Source organism: Nicotiana sylvestris, chromosome 3, assembly GCF_000393655.2.
Source record: "Nicotiana sylvestris chromosome 3, ASM39365v2, whole genome shotgun sequence".
NCBI classification, from domain to species: Eukaryota; Viridiplantae; Streptophyta; class Magnoliopsida; order Solanales; family Solanaceae; genus Nicotiana; species Nicotiana sylvestris.
In genome coordinates, this window is record NC_091059.1 from 196,493,073 (window position 1) to 196,511,695 (window position 18,623).

General features: G+C 36.9%; 2 protein-coding genes across 7 annotated transcripts; one reads left to right on the plus strand and one right to left on the minus strand.

Annotated features, from left to right (window-relative positions):
* Nucleotides 1-418: 418 nt before the first annotated feature.
* LOC104243750 (protein PLANT CADMIUM RESISTANCE 8-like) lies at nt 419-3,337 on the plus strand. Its single transcript, XM_009799001.2, has 4 exons — nt 419-698; nt 1,181-1,252; nt 1,352-1,564; nt 3,138-3,337. Exons 1-4 carry the CDS (start codon nt 533-535, stop codon nt 3,218-3,220), a joined length of 534 nt encoding a protein of 177 aa, XP_009797303.1. The 5' UTR covers nt 419-532; the 3' UTR covers nt 3,221-3,337.
* A 5,127-nt stretch (nt 3,338-8,464) lies between these two features.
* LOC104246020 (ASI1-immunoprecipitated protein 3-like) lies at nt 8,465-17,642 on the minus strand. Of its 6 annotated transcripts, none has more exons than XM_070171326.1 (8): nt 14,747-17,642; nt 12,362-13,123; nt 12,121-12,252; nt 11,872-11,985; nt 10,969-11,023; nt 9,582-9,615; nt 9,445-9,500; nt 8,465-8,851 (listed from the first exon to the last, which is right to left on the minus strand). In XM_070171326.1, the coding sequence occupies exons 2-7, from the start codon at nt 13,094-13,096 to the stop codon at nt 9,464-9,466; spliced, it is 1,107 nt and encodes a 368-aa protein (XP_070027427.1). In that variant the 5' UTR covers nt 13,097-13,123; nt 14,747-17,642; the 3' UTR covers nt 8,465-8,851; nt 9,445-9,463. The 6 variants fall into 6 exon arrangements, 5 of the variants coding, with proteins under 5 accessions (XP_070027427.1, XP_070027428.1, XP_070027429.1 ...); XM_070171327.1 differs by having other exon boundaries at nt 9,445-9,508; XM_070171328.1 differs by lacking the exon at nt 10,969-11,023.
* Nucleotides 17,643-18,623: the final 981 nt, after the last annotated feature.

The window sequence follows — 18,623 nt, forward strand, 5'->3', positions numbered from 1 at the left end:
TGACTTTTGTATAACCAGCATTTAATCGCAATCTCTAGATGCTGTTGGTCTTTCAACTACTACGGAGATATTGAAGTTATTCACATTCACGCTACGGAGTGTTAGAAAGAAGTTGAAAAAAGAATGTAGTCGCAGTTTCTTGCTCATCTCTAAATTATAAAATGAGCAAAACAAAGACTAATTGACTTAATCATAGCAACGACTTTCCAGTGTGCACTTGCCCAGAAAAATCGGCTAGTTGCATGTGACCTTAGCCAACTTGGCTTTAAAGATTATAGTAATAGCATAGTGTTGATTCGAAATCAATACAATGGAAATCCTTTTCCAATTCGGTGATTAGATAAAAGTCTAAATGGTAGTATAATTATGGTGAGTGCCATTGACTACAGCGGATTTGAAGTGTCTAATCGATTAGTTTTTCAAAGTCTACGTAAGCTTTTTTCTTGCTTATCAAGTATATGACCAAATCCTTCAAAATATATATGGACTTCATTTCTCTTCTTCTTACTCAGACTCCAAAGCTTAAGATACAATGGGTAGAATTGATTCCTCTAATGAAGTTGAAAGTCCTCAGCCAGTGGCCGATGTGCCAGCTGCCTCGTATCCTGCAAAGTACCAAGGAGCTGTACACACACCAACACCAACAGGAGCTCCATGGAGCACTGGCTTATTTGATTGTCATTTGGACCAAACTAATGGTAAATTATTTACACTTTTCTCCTTTACCATGTATAATCTTAGTTTCGGAAACAGCCTCTCCTCCTTCTTGAAGGTAGGGGTAAGGTCTGCATATGCACTACTATCCCCAGACCCCATTTGTGGGATTACACTGGGTTTGTTGTTGTTGCATGTATAATCTTAATGTCAATCAAGTCTTACAATGGAGTAGTATATCATCGTAAAACTTCCTCTGCCATAGGGTATGGTGGAATGATAAGGATTCCTCATAGCTTAACCAGATGCCTCAGTTCGAGTCCTAGGAATGGGGTTCTTTTTGGTAGGAAGCGCTAATTACTCCATAGTGGACTTTTAAAGCACGAGTTTGGATTGGTCGGACCAATGAGTACCGGATGTCCGAAGGCTGAAGCAAAAAAAAAAAACAGAACTTCCTGGAAAGAATATTAATCTCTCTTTATCTGGCGGAAGTAATAGCGATATTAACATTCTTGTTTGTGTGCAGCTACAACGACATCATTTTTACCTTGTTTGACATTCGGGCAGATAGCTGAAGTTCTAGATGCAGGAGAAACAAGTAATTAAATCCTCTTAAAAATCCATTTGAATTCTGTTCAATTGCCTTGTAAAAGAAGTGTGTAATTAACTCTTTATGATTTCTGGATGGTGGTTGCAGCCTGTCCATTGGGGACTTTCATGTACCTCTTGATGATGCCTGCTGTTTGCTCTCAATGGGTCTTGGGCTCTAAGTATAGAACAAAACTGAGGCAGAGGTACAATCTGGTGGAAGCTCCCTATTCAGATGTAGTTTCTCACATCTTTTGTCCATGTTGTTCACTTTGTCAAGAGTTCAGAGAGCTTCGGATTAGGGGACTTGATCCAGCTCTAGGTATGAAATCATCCTTCCTATTATGGTTCTACTTAGTCACAGGCCAATCTAGGAACTAGAGTCATGTTCCCAGTGAAGTCAAAATGAATGTGTTCTAATTATGCATATGCATTTTGGATGCTTTTCATTATACATAATTCAGGTTGAAAATACTGGTTCACTTGAATCCACATAACCCGTCCTAATAGAGGCGGATCTAGGATTTCAAGAATATGGTGCACTATTACAAAGAGGTGAATTTAAAAATTTTACGGTTCAATCTTTTGAGTTCTTATCATAAATTCATTATCATTTAGAAATTACAGGTAAATTAAAAAATTTCTTGTAATTTTAGTGATTTTTAATATACATACTTACACTCTATATAAAAAATATTGAAATTATTGTACTTGTTGACTATATGCTACATCATCCACTGCTATGAGTTTTATAATAGATATTTGGTTTAACTATATAAGATTTTGCGAGGACAAAAGGAGAACAAGTATTGTTAGATTTAGAGATTTTGAATCAATAAACTAAATAGAACAATAAACTAAATAGAACAGAAGAAAAAAAAAGTACTGCTTAATTAAAACACAAAAGGGTACACTAGACATGCCTAAAAATATAGAGATTTGAACCCCGAACTACACTTAAAAAGGTGCACCTAATATGATTGCACCATAGGACTTTTTGAGCTTGGGTGCCCACATTTATATTTTAGTACTAGATTTTAAGAAACATAACATTATTATACATAGTATACAAAGAGAAATATGAGTTTACGTGCACCATGCTCCTTCACATAAACAGAGGCAGAACCACGTGGAGGGGCATGAGTCACGTGCACCCATGCTCCCCTCCTTAGGCTGTATATCACAGGGATGTTTTTCAGATAAAGTATTTAATTTTTCGCGTGGGAACCCATGGTCAAAAGAGCATTTGGTGTAGTGGTAGCTTTGTGCGTCATTGACCCCTAGGTCCAGTGTTCAAATCTCGCTTCTATATTTTCCATCTCTTATCCATTTTTCTTTTCCTTTTCTATTTCTCTTTTTCGTTCTTTTCTTTTCTGTTCTGTTCAAATTTCATGCCCTATCTTTCTTTTCTTTTCTTTTTCTCCCATGCAATTCTTATGTTTTTGGGTTCACCCTTTGATATATCCTTGAATTAAATTTTTATTTTTATTGGATTCTTTTCTGTGTTTTCTTCATTCTATTTTTTAGTTCAATCATTGAGTTTCGAAAACTATAAAAAATAAAATTTAAATCATTTTGAATCTTTTCAATTTCAAATTTCCTCTTTTTTCATTTATCACTCTCTTTTTGATTAGTTATTTAATTTTAAATATATTGAGCTTTAGTACTTGTAACTATAAATAATGATGCTATTATTGATAGTTCTCCAAGGTAAGTTTTAGAGAACCAAATCAAACGGTGGTCGGATAGTGGTGCACCCATCCTTCTGAAATCCTGGATCCGCCTCTGCACATAAACATGCCTTTGCGTCCTAGATTTGCCTATGTGCATATTACAAGTAACATTTAAAGAGAAGCAAACAATTTTTTAACATGTGTGTGTAAAACTTACTGCAGGTTGGAATGGCATACTTTCTCAGCAGCAGTATGGGAACCAGCAAATAAATCAAGCTCCCTCAGTACAATCCATGTCCAAGTAAATTGAAGAGTGATTTGTTATTGTTTAATTTAAGTTTGTAGTTTTTAGTTTTGACTCCTTGTTTCCAAATTCTATTCATGTTTGAAGTTTGTATCCGTTAATTCAAGCACATTTGCTATTGTGGTATTTTTCCCATATCAATTGGATTCTTGATTTTAATGAAAGAAATGCCTCTATTCGTTGTGTTTGCAAACAAACCATGTTAAATGTACTAAGGCCGGGCAAAGCAAGGTTGTGACCAGTGTTTTAAAGGGCTTGGGCGTAAGGCGAGACATTTTACATATTACACCCTAGTACGTCGTAAGTCAATTAATATAAGCTTGAAAATAAGATCCTCTTTGAAAGTATATAAAGTGATCTAATGTTCCGCATCACATGAATTTTCTTGTTAAGTCGAGAAAATTTATGGATAGGTCAGATTTTTCAACTTTGGTGAGTACGCAGCTGCCATCGCCTATAGTCTATAGATAAAGATTCCTGCCCAATTCGTCTATTTTTTCTTCACGTTCCTTGATTGCACGTTCTGATAGATTGCATGAATGCATGTCCAAAAGATGGACCAAGTCAGTAAGGCACGTAAAGCAACTGTTACTCCACATAAATCACCTCACGTTAAGGTGAAAAATAACTGAAACTATAATGTAAGATAACACACATCAACCTTACCCTACACTTACAAGTGTGCAGATTGTACAGTTCTTAGAAACTAATGCTGTATTCTGGCCCGGGCCCGGGCCTTAGTGGGCCTAACGGGCCGGGCCTCGTGGCCCCGGTCTTCGTGGGCTCAATGGGTGGAACCGGCCCGTGACGGGCCTAAGCCCACATGGTCTTGTGCTTAACGGGCCGGGCTCGTGGGCTTTGCGGGTCTAGCGGTTTTTTTTTAAAGGCAATTTCTTGTAGTATCATGGCTATATTAAAAATATATATGTAGTATATATGTATATCTAATTATTAAAGTGCTTGACGAAAAAGAAAATAACAAAACAATAGTAAAACACTAAATTGTCATGCATAATATATTTTCTTGTAGTATATTATATTGTATCTTATGTATATATATTCTCTTATATATTTTCTTGTAGTATATATATTGTATCTTATGTATATATATTCGCATAATATATTTTCTTGTAGTATATATATTGTATATTATGTATATATTGTAGCATAATATATTTTCTTGTAGTATATTATATTGTATCTTATGTATATATATTCTCTTATATATTTTCTTGTAGTATATATATTGTATCTTATGTATATATTGTAGCTTATAAATATATTTTCTTGTAGTATATATATTGTATATTATGTATATATTGTAGCATAATATATTTTCTTGTAGTATATTATATTGTATCTTATGTATATCTATTTCGTATTTCGTATTCTGTATTTCATATTTCATATCTCTTATATATTGTTGTTATTTTTAATACGCATTTTTATGGTACTAATATATCATCTCCTATTGCTTTTTGAGCCGAGGGTCTCCTGGAAACAGCCTCTCTACCCTTCGGGGTAGGGGTAAGGTCTGCGTACATATTACCCTCCCCAGACCCCACTTGTGGGATTATACTGGGTCGTTGTTGTTGTTGTATGTATTTATTGTAGCATAATATATTTTCTTGTAGTATATATATTGTATATTATGTATATATATTCGCATAATATATTGTCTTGTAGTATATATATTGTATATTATGTATATATATTCGCATAATATATTTTCTTGTAGTATATTATATTGTATCTTATGTATATATATTCTCTTATATATTTTCTTGTAGTATATATATTGTATATTATGTATATATATTCGCATAATATATTTTCTAAGTATAGACAAAGAAATATTGCGAAAAGAAGCTCATGGGTAGAAGCAATAAATTTTATTACCAAAAATGGCATATCTTTCTTAGTCATCCTTCCCCCAATGGAATGAGCACAACAAGGTACTAATACCACCATTAGAAGGAAAAAAACTAAGGAAGATGTGCCAAAATACAAGTTACATATTATTCTATGTATTATCTCTAACAAATCTCATAAATCCTTCAAGGTTCGGAGGAGGTTGCGTTGGTGGTGGTGGAAAAGAAGCTTGTTCATCACCACTTCCGGGCGAAGCCGAATCCTCCGCAAGTTCCGCTATCATTTCTTCATAAGCTTCATCTATCGCCGGTTGTGCTTCTGCAATTCCAAAGTTTCTTCTTTCCGAGCGGATCCAATCTCTAAACAATACTGATTTTTCCAAGCTATCCCTCATAGACGCTCTATGATCACCTATTTGCAGTCTTGCTTGACTGAAAGCGCTCTCTGATGCAACAGTTGAAGCTTGAATTGATAAAATATCCCGAGCCATCCTTGCAAGAACAGGAAAATGTTTTTCCCTTGCCTTCCACCATTCCAAAAGATCAAAAGAGCCGTCTGGATTCTCCTTTTCAAGTCCCTGAGACAAATAAACTTGAAGCTCATTTAGATGTGAAGTTTCATCATAATTTTCACCTTGAGACCCCCTGAACTCCGTCCAAGATTTAAGAGCTTTTAAGCCCGCAACTCTTTTAGAGGATTGTGAGCTAGACGAAGTAGGGGTTGGAATAGTTGGCCTAGCATGCTCTAAGGCAAGTTGATAAGCATTATAAACTGTTTGAGCATTAATCTTAATTGAAGCTTTTGCATCTGCAAGTGTCGCAATTTCCTCATTTGAAAGATCTAAAGCCTTATAAATATTTGAATACCAAAAATGAGGACCTCCCAATTTCATTGTAGGATTTAGCATTGCAGCAAGACCATAAATAGGAGGGATAGGAAAAAAATATTTTTTAAACTTTTGTTTCATTTCATTTATAGCAAGTTCATAAATATCCCCACCCTCACTAAATTCAACAAACAAATCAGATAGTGCTGCAATATAAACTAAACAGTTTGAAATAGTAGGATAATATTGCCCAGAAAATGCATTTGTAGCAATTTGAAAATGTTCTAAAAAATCTAAAAGAATTTTAACATTAGTCCAATCTTGAGTGGTAAGCATTTCATCATCATCCTCACCACCTACCCGAGAATTAAACGTTGCATTAATTGGGTTTCTATATTCATATGCTACTACTAAACTTTCGTACATACAATTCCATCTAGTCGGGCAAGGTTTAGGAACCTTTCTTTCTCTAAGGCCATATTCATCACATTTTTTAAAATACTCTCTAAGTCTACTTCTACGGTTTGAATAAAAAAGCCAATTAAGAGCCATTCTAACCTTTTCAATTTCTATGTTTAATATTCGCATACCATCACCGACAATTAAATGATAAATATGACAAATACATCTAACATGGAAAATATTAGTAAATGCAGGATTTAGTGTTGTTGTAAGCATGCCTATAGCACTGGTGTTACTAGAAGCATTATCCATTGAAATTGCCATTATTTTATCGCTAAAGCAAAAATATCTACAAATATCTGCAACAGTGTTAGCTATAAACTTACCTGTGTGACGCGAATTAATTATTCTATATGCAATTATGCGTTTTTGCATTATCCATTCCTCATCTATCCAATGACTTGTAACAGTTAGATAATCACAATCATTACCACTTCTACCAATATCAGTAGTAATAGAAATTCGATTAGGTATATGAGTAAATAAATACCGCAAATATTGTTCATATTCATGTTTGAATTTATAAATATCACTCTTAACTGTTGCGCGAGGCCAACCTTTATAAGTAGGATTAAAAACTCTTCTAATATAATGAACCCAATTAGGATTAGATGCAAAAGTATAAGGTAAGCACATAACAGTAATCATCTTTGCTAATTCTTCACGATCTCTATTTGGATCGTAATATAAAATACCTCCGGTGACAGTGTTAATTCCTGGTTGAACTAGATTTGAACCTGTACTAGGGTTAACCGCAGAATCTACACTTGTCCCCTCTAGTTGCGCTTTCATTTGAAAAAATCTAGCCTTATCTCTAGGGTGTGTTTTTATGTGCCTAGTCAAACTACCCGTGCCGCTACGGTCTCCAGTATATTTATGCACCATTAATTTCCCACAAGTTTTACACTTAGCCTTATTTTGTTCTCTTACTTGAGTAAAAAAATTCCAAACTAATGATGTTTCTAGGCGTTTAGCAGGTTCTCTATTAAAAGTAGGAGTTTCTACAGGTGGGTCGACCGGTGCATCAGTTGGGTTATTAAGAGGACTAGTAGGTGTATCATCTAAATCCGGTGCTTGGGTTTCATCATCATCCTCATTTTCCTCATTATTTTCTAAGATGGTTTCATTAGGATAAAGAGCATTCATAATTTCATCATCTAATCTTTCACCTGGTGCAACATTATGATAAAATTCACTATCGGTAAATTGAAAACAAGGGTGATCACTATCAAGAATTACGGAAGGAGGAGGACGTCTAGGTTGGCGACTACTTTCAACTTGCTTATCTTTTCTAGGTCGGGGAGCCGGGGGAAGGGTAGTTGGTTGGCCACTACTTTCACCGGTTTTATCTTTTCCTTTACCAAACATTTTTTTCAAAGTAAATGCCATATTAATTATAATTATGCAAACTAAACCACACAAAAATATATTCTAAAAACGTAAGAGTTGAAACGAGTTTACCGGATTGCCGAACAACTTCTTGAAAATTGAAAATCGTTGAACACTTGAAAACTTCAATTCAACAACTTCACAATTTTTCACGAAATTTCAACAATAAATTAAGTAATTGTAGTAGAGAGATTGAGAGAGATTGAGAGATATTGAGAGATATTGATGAATTGGTGAATAAAAATGAAAGAATGAGGGGGTATTTATAGTTGAGAAATGGGGAAAAGTGTAATTATATAAAGTTTGGGGTTAAAATAAAGTTTGGGGGCCAAATGGCCATTTTTTAAACTTAAAAACGGTCATATTTTCAGCCCAAACGGCTAGATTTTAAATATGGCCGTTGGAGAATTTTAAATTTTTAAAAAAAAAAAATAGCCGTTGGGCCCGCCAGGACCGGCCCAGGCCCGCCTGACGGTCCCGGGCTCGTGGGCTCAAACTTGAAGACCGGCCCGTGACGGGCTCAGGAGGACCACCAGGACCGGCCCACCAGGACCACCAAGCCCGTTAGGACCGCGGGCCCGGTCCGGTCCGGTTCAGGCCCGGCCCACCGAGCAGCCCTATTAGAAACAGAACAACCCATACCAAGTTGTCACAATTGAATTTCTGTCTACACTACCAAATTTTCTAATACCCCCAAGTAAATAAACTTACGAAAAACTGTTTGAAAAACTATGTATGTAGTGTATCTATTTACAGGAAATGGCTATGTCTAAAGTGAACTAAAAACTAGCAGAAGAGTCAGTCAGCATTGCTAGTGGAAGTATTATCTTCAGTCCTAGACTTGTTAAATGATCTCTGGCTGTCAAGAACTGGCATGTAAGCTTCAGTTGTCTTCTTCAGAACATCACTAGCTCCTTTATCAGCTCTTCTAGGGCTTGTTAAATTCTTCTCCACGTCTTCGAACTTGGCAGTTGCTAACGGTTCTGTTCCAACACTCTTCGTAAAATTTGGCCCGTCTAATGTTAGGCTAGCAGCTTCGTCTCTAGAAGCATACCAAGTATTGCCACAAGCAATACACTCCAGCTGAGATAATCAAAAAATAAATAACACAGAAACAAGAGGCAGTCAGTGCAGCAACCAAAATATTCGAGGAAGATCGGAGATAACACGGCTAAAAAGTACATAGGATTCTATTAGAAAAGTTTCCCAATGGCGCTTACACGATATTCAATCTGTTTTTTTTCTCTTTAAATACAAGAAATTCCAAAGTGACTACATAAAATTTAAGACACATGACAGGCAAAAAAGGTCCTTATGCAAGGTAATTCCCTTCAACATTTTGCATGATAGTTCAGTGTAATGGCAATCATGACATGGGGGAATTAGCTTTAGCCCGAGAACAGAAAAGAATTCAATAAGAGATCACATACTGTCACAACATCGAACATAATATTTAAATATCTTCCCCACCACTATCAACATATAATCAAAATCCAATCAACTATTTGAAGTTTCGGGTGCGGCAAGGAATTGCTAACATAATAAGCAGTTCTCCACCCCTCCCCGCAAAAGAAAACGAATAATAATAAGAGAGGACAAGAAATAGCCAAAGAAAAACATCATGGTGTATCAACGAACAAATATATCTCAAACAGAAAAAAGCTGCAAGGACAAACCTGGTAACGGTCTCCATGTCTAGCCTGAATAATCTACATGAGCCGCATTTTTTTCTCTGTGCATCTTTTGCAACAAGCATCAGTCATCGGTGCCACAAACCAATCAGAAGTGAGCAACAAGAAACAACATACTCAACCTGTGTAAAGTTTTCTGTAAGAAGCATCTGTCATCTGTCACACAAAAAGAACATAATAAAGCAATAAGATATGTTGTAATGAAATGTTTCCCAGTCTTATAACATGATCACATTAATTTTGCCAATTAACATGGCCAAATTTCTAAAACTTTTTTTCCAAGTACTCAACATGAAAAGATGATTCTTCAGAATTAAAAGGCTTTCAGTACATTGAGAAGCTATATTCAAATTCATCATAGAAAACAAAAACATACGCAGCTTTCCTCCCTGAATACGAGAAAAATATTCGATCACATTTAATCTTATCTCAAACGGATACATGTAGCTGGTGATCTGAATCAACGACCAACTCCATCACCAAAGTACTAAACTAAAGTTTGCTATGGTTAGTTAAACTAAATCCTGGTTAAGACTTGAATGCCGAAAAATTACCAACATTGTCAATACCCAAAAGGAGCACCTACAAGGTGCAAGAAAATTTGGCCCCATCTGTATCGGCTTATGCACCTCTCCAGAAAGGAAGATTTTATTCACCAAAATCTCCATCAGAACACATTAATGCCCTGAAGCTATTTGTAAAATTTCAACTGAATATATTCTGAGTGCATGCTCATCATGAGACTAATTCTTCAAAGTAGCTTCACAAATACCATCATATCTACCGGACGAGCAGTAATAATATTCTCTCTATTTCAATTTAGATGAGGTAAAAAAAAGGACTTTTGAAACTTGTGAGCTTAAAAATTTAAGGCGTCAAAGCTTTGTGGGGCCATGATATTTGTGTGGTTATAAAAGCTTCTCATTAAGGGTAAAATGGGTAAAATAAAGAGTTTAAAGTTGAATTATTTCCAATTGTAGAAATGTGTCATTCTTTTTGGAACGGACTAATAAGGAAAGTGTGTCATCTAAATTGAAATAGAGGGAGTAGTATATAAACACGATTTTTTTTATTGAATTTCTTAAAGAATTTCGAATAAGCATATAGTTGAGCTCACAATGAAGCTGAAGTTCATTTACTCCATTGAGTCGACCTCAGTTTCATGTTGAAACTTATCTAGTATTATAGCCCAACAGAGCTGAACGCTGGAGTCATTTACACGCCTACTTAGGCTATAAATTTTTGCCATAGAAGTGGTGTCCAGGCAAGTTTGAGCACACCACGACTGTTCCACCAGATATTTGTTATCTCCCACCACAGGTACCGGTTAACCTTGCCCACCAAGACTTAGGCTGATAAGAAAAGATCACCTAACATTTTTCTTGTCTGTTGGAATTTGAACTTTATTAACTAGGCCATAACATCTTCCTCCATACAAAGAGAAAAAGGAAGATGACTGTTTAATATAGCAACTAAGCTTCTTCAGGAACAAAATAATATAGTATAAACCTGTATGGGCTCCGGCTCCTCGGGCTCCCTGCTTGCTATCTCTTCTGCTGTTAGACTTTCCCGAGACAGAAATGGAGAATAACATCAAATAAAGGAAAGCATAATCTGCTGGGACAATTTTCAAATTCCACAACAGAAATAAGAAACTACAGGTTTTCAGAGGAAGATTAATAACTTATAATCTCCGTATAAGGCAGACATTCCTCTCAAGAAACCAATCTTGTATTTGCCAAGTGTGGATAAAAATCCAAATGAACCATCCACCAAAAGATATGAATATTAAGCAGAAGAAATTGCTTTTCTTAAATTCTTAAACCCAAAACCAAACTACGAGGCAGGTTTGTACAGTCTTCTACGTAACCTAAATTAGTTTCTTCTTGCAGGGAAGGAAATGAAGATACCTTCCACATTTCAAGCACCCTTTTGACTTATTTTAGGAGCACATGCAATTCCAAAATGTGTACAGGTAACTGCTCAACTTCTTCTTTTGTATGAATTCTCCTAGCTCTTTTTCCTTTTTTTTTTGGGGGGGGGAGTGGGGGGGGGGGGGTTGAGTAAGCCAATATTTAATTCCCAAAAGGTCTCAAGGGACATTAGATTTTACTTTATTGTGTGCATTTATTTGTAAAAAATGCTCAATAATATTTTGGTTTCCAAAATCAACTTTACTTTATTCACACCTGAACAATATTTACATTTCATGAACTACAAGTAAACCCATTTAGGTTGCACATGGTGGATTTAAGAACGGTCAGTAAGACCACCAAAGCAAGACCTACCCCATCCATAAATCAACAAAACACAGACGGACTATTATTTCTAGCATTTTAGGATATTTGCATATGAAGCGAAAAACAAAAATTTAATCGACAAATTGAGTAAATTATTTTCCTGGGCTCATACCTTTAGCTCATTGGGGGACATGTTCAGTATCTGTGAGGGATCCAACTCCCCATTCAGAAGACAGCGTGCTACGAGTGAGCTGTTCAGGAATGTTTTTGATAAATAAGAATTATTCTGGAAATAGAACAACAACATCGAAAAACTGGACAATTAGAAGGTAGAAATATATTTCACACAGAAAATTAGAAGAAAATCAAATAAATTCACGGACTCATACCCCCATCTCCTCAAAAGAAAAAAGGTACTAACCTTAAGATTGAATGTTAACTGCCTCATCTTCTGATTGTACTTCTGAAAATCATATGAGAGAGACTCGTGTGCAGCTTTCTCCAGAGCGACTACAGCAGGGACAGCACTGTCTGGCCATCGAAACTTATCACCCTGAAAATAGTCCAGGAAAACACACATTTCAAGGAAAATCTGAATAGAGACTAGCATTCTATACATAAATTCTGTCAATCATCAAAATCATTGGAAAGCGAATTCTTACATTGGCACCATTGTCTGGAGACTCATTCACATGCTTTGCAGAACTGGCATTACCAGTAAGATCAGTAACATCTGGGCCCCCTTTTTCTTTACCATCATTTTGTACATTATCCACAGGATTGCACAGAAACTGAATTGACTGCAGCAGTTTTTCCAGCCATTTGTCACGCTGTGTTTCACCAGTCTGGACTTCGAAGTTTGAAAGGATGATGAAGTATTCTGATGCATTATTGGGACAACTGCCTGGAGTTTCTGCTTTAGATTGACCAAATCTAGTTGGTGCTTCATCTTCTCTGGTAACATCCAAAGGCGTCATGCTCTTCTTCCTCAAAAGTCTTTTACTCTTCAATTGGTCTTCCTGACTAACAGGAGCTGCAGAATTATCCTCAGTTTCAATGTCCGGAAGATGCCTGACTCGTGCTATAGTCTTCTGAACAAGCAGATCAATTTCCTGCTGTTTGGTATCTTCATAATCCTTGTCTGTTAACTTGAAAAGCTTCATCTGCTCAGTGTCATATACCTTTTGAAAAATATAACCAGGATGCTCTTTGCCGCCCGGAATCTGCTTGTTTAACGGTATGAAGTGCACCACACACTTGTGCATGACTGACTCTGCGGGAACTTCGGCCCTGTGAAAACTATAGAACAATTCCCTTGTGTCTCGTGATTGCCAATTTCCACCATTTCTTCTTTGAGCTTCCTCGGGTCTGTGAAACCACTGTCCTGTGACCATCATGTTCCCATCCTTGGTCTGAGTAATATCCTATTAGGGGGAAAAACCCAGAAAAGAGAATAGAGGTGATTACCACAATAAATTAACATCCAGAGAAGCAAACATTACCGATAATTTCATGCCAAACTAGAAAAGTAATTCAGGATGCTGCGGATAAAATGCTGGTCACTTTTTACCAAACAAAAGATTGTCATATGTAGGGATGTTCATAAAAACCCGAAAAATCGAACCAAACCGACCAAAAAAACCGATAATTCTTAAGTTTGGTTTGGCTTTGGTTTTGAATTTTAAAAAACGATCAAATTTAGTTTGGTTTTGATTTTAATCAAAAAATAACCGGAAAAAACCGAACCAAACCGACTATAAAAGTAGCTATTTAAATTTATTATTACACCTATATATATATATATATATATATTTTTATATAAAGTTTCTAAAATTTTATGGTATATATTAGTCGTTTGTATTTTTATTCTAGTTCTTTGCTATTATAATTACTAATTATTTGCCTTTACATTTTAGTTTGATTGGTAGTTTAAATTTATTTCATGTTAGAAATAATTAATTTTTAATTGAGTACTTAAATTATTCATATTATCATCAATATATCTTGGTAAATGATAGATTTTTCAAAGAGAAACTGGTTAAATAGTGCTAGGTTGAAAACGTAGTCGCCGAAATATGTGTTTGTTAGTGTATGTCTCATATTTAAGAAAAAACCGATAAATAACCGAAAAACTGAATCGATACAAAACTGACTTAATTGGTTTGGTTCCAATATTTGAAGAACCAACTTACTTGGTTTGGTTTCTTTTTTGGGTAAAACCGAACTATGAACACCCCTAGTCATATGGATAATCGATTCTCCAAGAAACGGACTACCTATTTAGAACTATTTGAGGGAAGAATCAAAACGGAGACTCGTGACATGTTGTCTTCCCTCTATTCCTAAATTACTTGCTAAGCCAAAAAACTAGAGGCTAAATGAATCAAAAGTGGCAGTGAAACTCAAGCAACCCCCCCCCCCCCCCAAAAAAAAAAAAAGGAACCTGCATGTTTCCATGTCTAAACTTATAAGGGTTCAACAACCTTCCTTTCTGTCAAATTTAGAAGACATGAAACACGAATGTGGCATTGTTGCATATGTTCCACTTTCACTTCAGTTCCTCTTCCATTACCTACCAATCAAAGGAAAAACTTACCTTCCAGCAAACCTCCTCTTTTCATCCTAACTTTAAATAGATGCCAGTATTTAAGTGCGAGCAACTATTATCTTTTTCTAGACTAGTTATTTTTCGTCTGCTCTTTCCTTCTTACGCTACAATTTAATGCTTTGCTTCTGTTTTCTTCCCTTCCCTTTTGTACTCCAACTCAAGGAGTTCAACTCAGACTTTCAGCTGCACCAAATAGAATATTTTCTAATATTCTCTGATACTAGATGAGGCAAAATGCAGTTAAGATCCAGGTCAAATTGAGTGCCCAAATTTGCCAGTATAAGCTTCTGAATAAGCTTAGTTTGCATGCTACAACCAAACTAATAATGCAACTGACCCGATTCCTCATAATCAACTGGAAAATAGCATATGCATTCACATAAGTTGTGCATCTATTTAATTTCCAAAAGAATCATGTATCTTCCTGAAAAAGAATTACCTTGATAATTGCCACATAAGGCTTCTGATTTTTTGCTTCTGGAACCAATAGCACGGGATCCTCCTGCAGAAGGACAAAAGTTAGTAATAAGAGCAACCACTCTGGAGAACAGTAACTATAACACACTTAACAAAGTTCCGAGCCAATGCAATTACAGATAATACTGCTCAAAGGGGATGAAACGACCAAGTAAAATTTCATGGAAGAAAAAAACTAGAGTTGATATCCATAGCACGGAATCTCCCGAGCTCTCATACCAACATCCAGGCACACCAAACCAAGCCTCTTCTACTATATTCAAGTTGATAAGAATGGACCTTGGGCCTAACTCAACCCCAAAAGCTAGCTTGTGAGGTGAGAATTGCCCGAGACCATATAAGGAGACCAAGATACCCATAACCCACCGATGTGGGACACAACTCAACCCCCCCCCCACGCCCAGGCCTGCAACTGGAGCGTGGACAATATAAATGGGGGCCCAACATCGGTAACAATAAATTGGGATGGGTCTGGCTCTGATATTGTGATAAGAATGGACCTTGGGCTTAACTCAACCCCAAAAGCTAGCTTTTGAGGTGAGGATTGTCCAAAACCATATAAGGAGACCAAGATACTCATAACTCACCGATGTGATCCTCCTGCAGAAGGACAAAAGTTAGTAATAAGAGCAACCACTCAGGAGAACAGTAGCTATAACACACTTAACAAAGTTTCGAGCCAATGCAATTACAGATAATACTGCTCAAAGGGGATGAAACGACCAAGTAAAATTTCATGGAAGAAAAGAACTAGGGTTGATATCCATAGCACAGAATCTCCACGAGGATATCCCTGAGCTGCATAATATTCCCTGCGATGAACAGTAGCGACGCAACAGTTCACCGGCCATAAATCCATATTCCGGCAGTGGAAATTCACCAAATTGGTCTCAAAAGAACCACCCTCTTCTCTTTGCGAACAATCCCCAGTTGGTTTCATCCTCAAATCAATAGCCAGTTTTTTCAGATCTTAATTTTCATTTCACGATTACTGTAGCGATTACTGTAGCGCGCAGAAATTTTATTAAATTCATCTGCTTCTTCACGCCAATGGAGCCTTGAAAATCTTCATGAATTAATGTGAAGTTTACTGTAGATCGCAGGATTTGTGTTTTGAGCAGCCATGGCTGCCATCGTCTCTCCCCAGCTTCCAGCTGTGGGAGAGCCCAATCCAAATCGTAGTGAGCATATCCCCAACAACAAGATTCAACAAACTTACGCCTCTCAATTACTTACAAATAATTCTGCTTCAATCTCCACAAAACTGCTCTTAAAACCTGTCCAAATTGTTCATAGGGAACCTACAATTCAATTCACAATAGAGGAAAGACAAACTTTTGCTATTGAAAAAGGATTGCATCAAGCAGTTGTGCTGAAGTTATCTCCAAGAGCGCCAGATTTGCAGGTTCTAAGAAGCTTACTGCCAAAAATACTAAGCATAAAAGGCCATTGCTTGATTGGTCATCTTGCCCCACGTCAACTACTGTTATGATTGGATCAACCAGAGGATTTTGTCAACGCACTAGCCCGAGCAGTAAATTCTTTTTCGCACAGTGGCGAACAACATCAGTATAGGGTCTTCCCTTGGACAGTTGGATACAATCCTAAGGAAGAAACATCAAAGGCTGCAGTTTGGATTTCATTACCAAACTTGTCTCCAGAATTATTTGCTCGACAATCACTGTTGTCAATAGCTAATGCAGTGGGTAAACCAATCGCTATCGACAAAGCAACACAGGTGAAATCCCGACCTAGCACTGCTAGAGTTAAGGTTATTCTCGATCTCTTAGACAAACTGCCAACGCGTATACGTTTGCAGCATGTTAATAATGCATCTGGAAAGATTGTCGAGGTGTTTCAAGAAGTAATATATGATAACCTCCCGGTTATTGTATCTATTGTAACGGCAAGGCCACGTAGAGGAAATGTGTCGACTGCTTTTAAAGAATAAGATCGACGACGCCGAAAATTTGGGCGATGACATGTCCAGTGTTGATAAATTAAAAGGAGATGCCAGGGACTTCCTTAATGCCAAAAGATCTGGCCAGTCGGTGGACGATGTTGCAAAAGAAGTTGGCAAACAGATAATGGAGAATTAAATAAGGCTAATGCTGGCTAACAGAGATCTGCTGAAGGAATTTCTGATGATAATCGAACAGGATCAAAGGTTGTTAATGGTCAAGCTAACATAATGGAAACTGTAACAGGGGCATTGCAAGATGCTACTGATCATGAAAAGCAGACTGTCAATGTAGAGGCTAAATTTCCAAATGCTCAAGCTGAAAGAGAGCAGGGATTTGAGCAGGGGACTCTGGCTCAGGGAACTGCTGTTGCACCTGTTAAACCAGTGGACAAAGCAGCAGTAGAATGTGCTGAAGGTGTTGGTCAATTCAGGACTGCTTCTAAGTCCCCTTCAGTTACTGGACAGGTTAATACACAGCAGAAACAGTCTAATGTTCCGCAAGTATCAGGCCCAAAGGATGTTGTTGATCGAGGTGAGGTATCTGCACAATTTGGCAAGGACAAGGTTGGTACTGGTGCTTTGCAAGCTGCAGCTAATGCTAAACGTCCTGATGCTCGAGCAACCAATGCCAAGAACCTTGCAACTAATGGTGCTTTGGTCACATTAAATACCTCTGTATTTGATGTTCCATCACAATCAGTTGAAACCTACGACGACTTTGAAGGTGAAGCTGGGCAGCTTTTTCTATCAACTGGAAACAATGATGAATTTATCCAAGCAAAAGTGATCAAATCTAAATTTTGGTTACAACAACGTGAAGAGGATGACGAATACGAGGATTGGGGTGATGGTCATGCAGGGTTTTCATCTGAAGAAGCTGATCAGGAGGTCGATCAAGAGAGTGCAGGTGAAGATCTTGACTGTCTAGCAATGGCAAAATATGATGAGGGACCAGCAGCAAGTCATAGGAGCAAATTGAACATCAACGCTCCAATATTTTTGCCCAGAAATTCTCCAAATGGAAGCTTGAAGCGAACTGCAACAACACATACAAAGCAGTTAGTCCCAGCTGAAACTGATCAAACAGCTGCTACAATAAAATCTGGGCAGCAGCATATTGTAACAGATAATCCAATCTTCGATGCAATGGAGCAGCAGCTTAATCAAAATGATGCAGTTATTAAACCTACTGCTGATCGCACATCAACAGTAACAGCAATTTCTGGGCAACAACAAATTGTGACAACCACTGCTACTATTACACCAACGGAAAGAAAGCTATTGGATGCAATGGTAAGCTCAAAGCCTGCTAGCTCATTAAATCTTACTGCTTTAAGCACTGGTCGAGTGAATTATAGCAGGAACAAAATGCAAAGCATATTACAACACAAAAACAAGGCAGCGTTGGTTAATAAACAGGATGAAAACAGTGTGGTAATTCAAGAACATGTTCAAGACTTGCAAAATCAGGTGCTTGTGGGCAGAGATACATATGAAGAAGGTGAAGAAGATGATATTCTAAATCAATGCAGGGCAGAGGCAGCAAGAAAAGGTGATTTGTCACCTATGCATAACGGAAAAAATAGGAAATCTCATACAAGGAAAAATAGTTGGGACGACAAGGTTAGTGATTTTTTAAATATTAGGCGACTCCCAATGAGAGTTGCCAAACAAAAGAAGGTCGCGCCAACTACATCTACAAAGTCCAATCGTTCAAAAAAGAAATCATGAATTTTGAATACATCTTGAAGAATTGGGATTGTGATGAAAAAGAGTTACAAATTGAAGAAATTACAAGTTCGGACAAGAAGGGACAACATTTTAATTCCTTCATCATTTTATTCTACCATTATATTAGTATTCTCATTTGTAATAT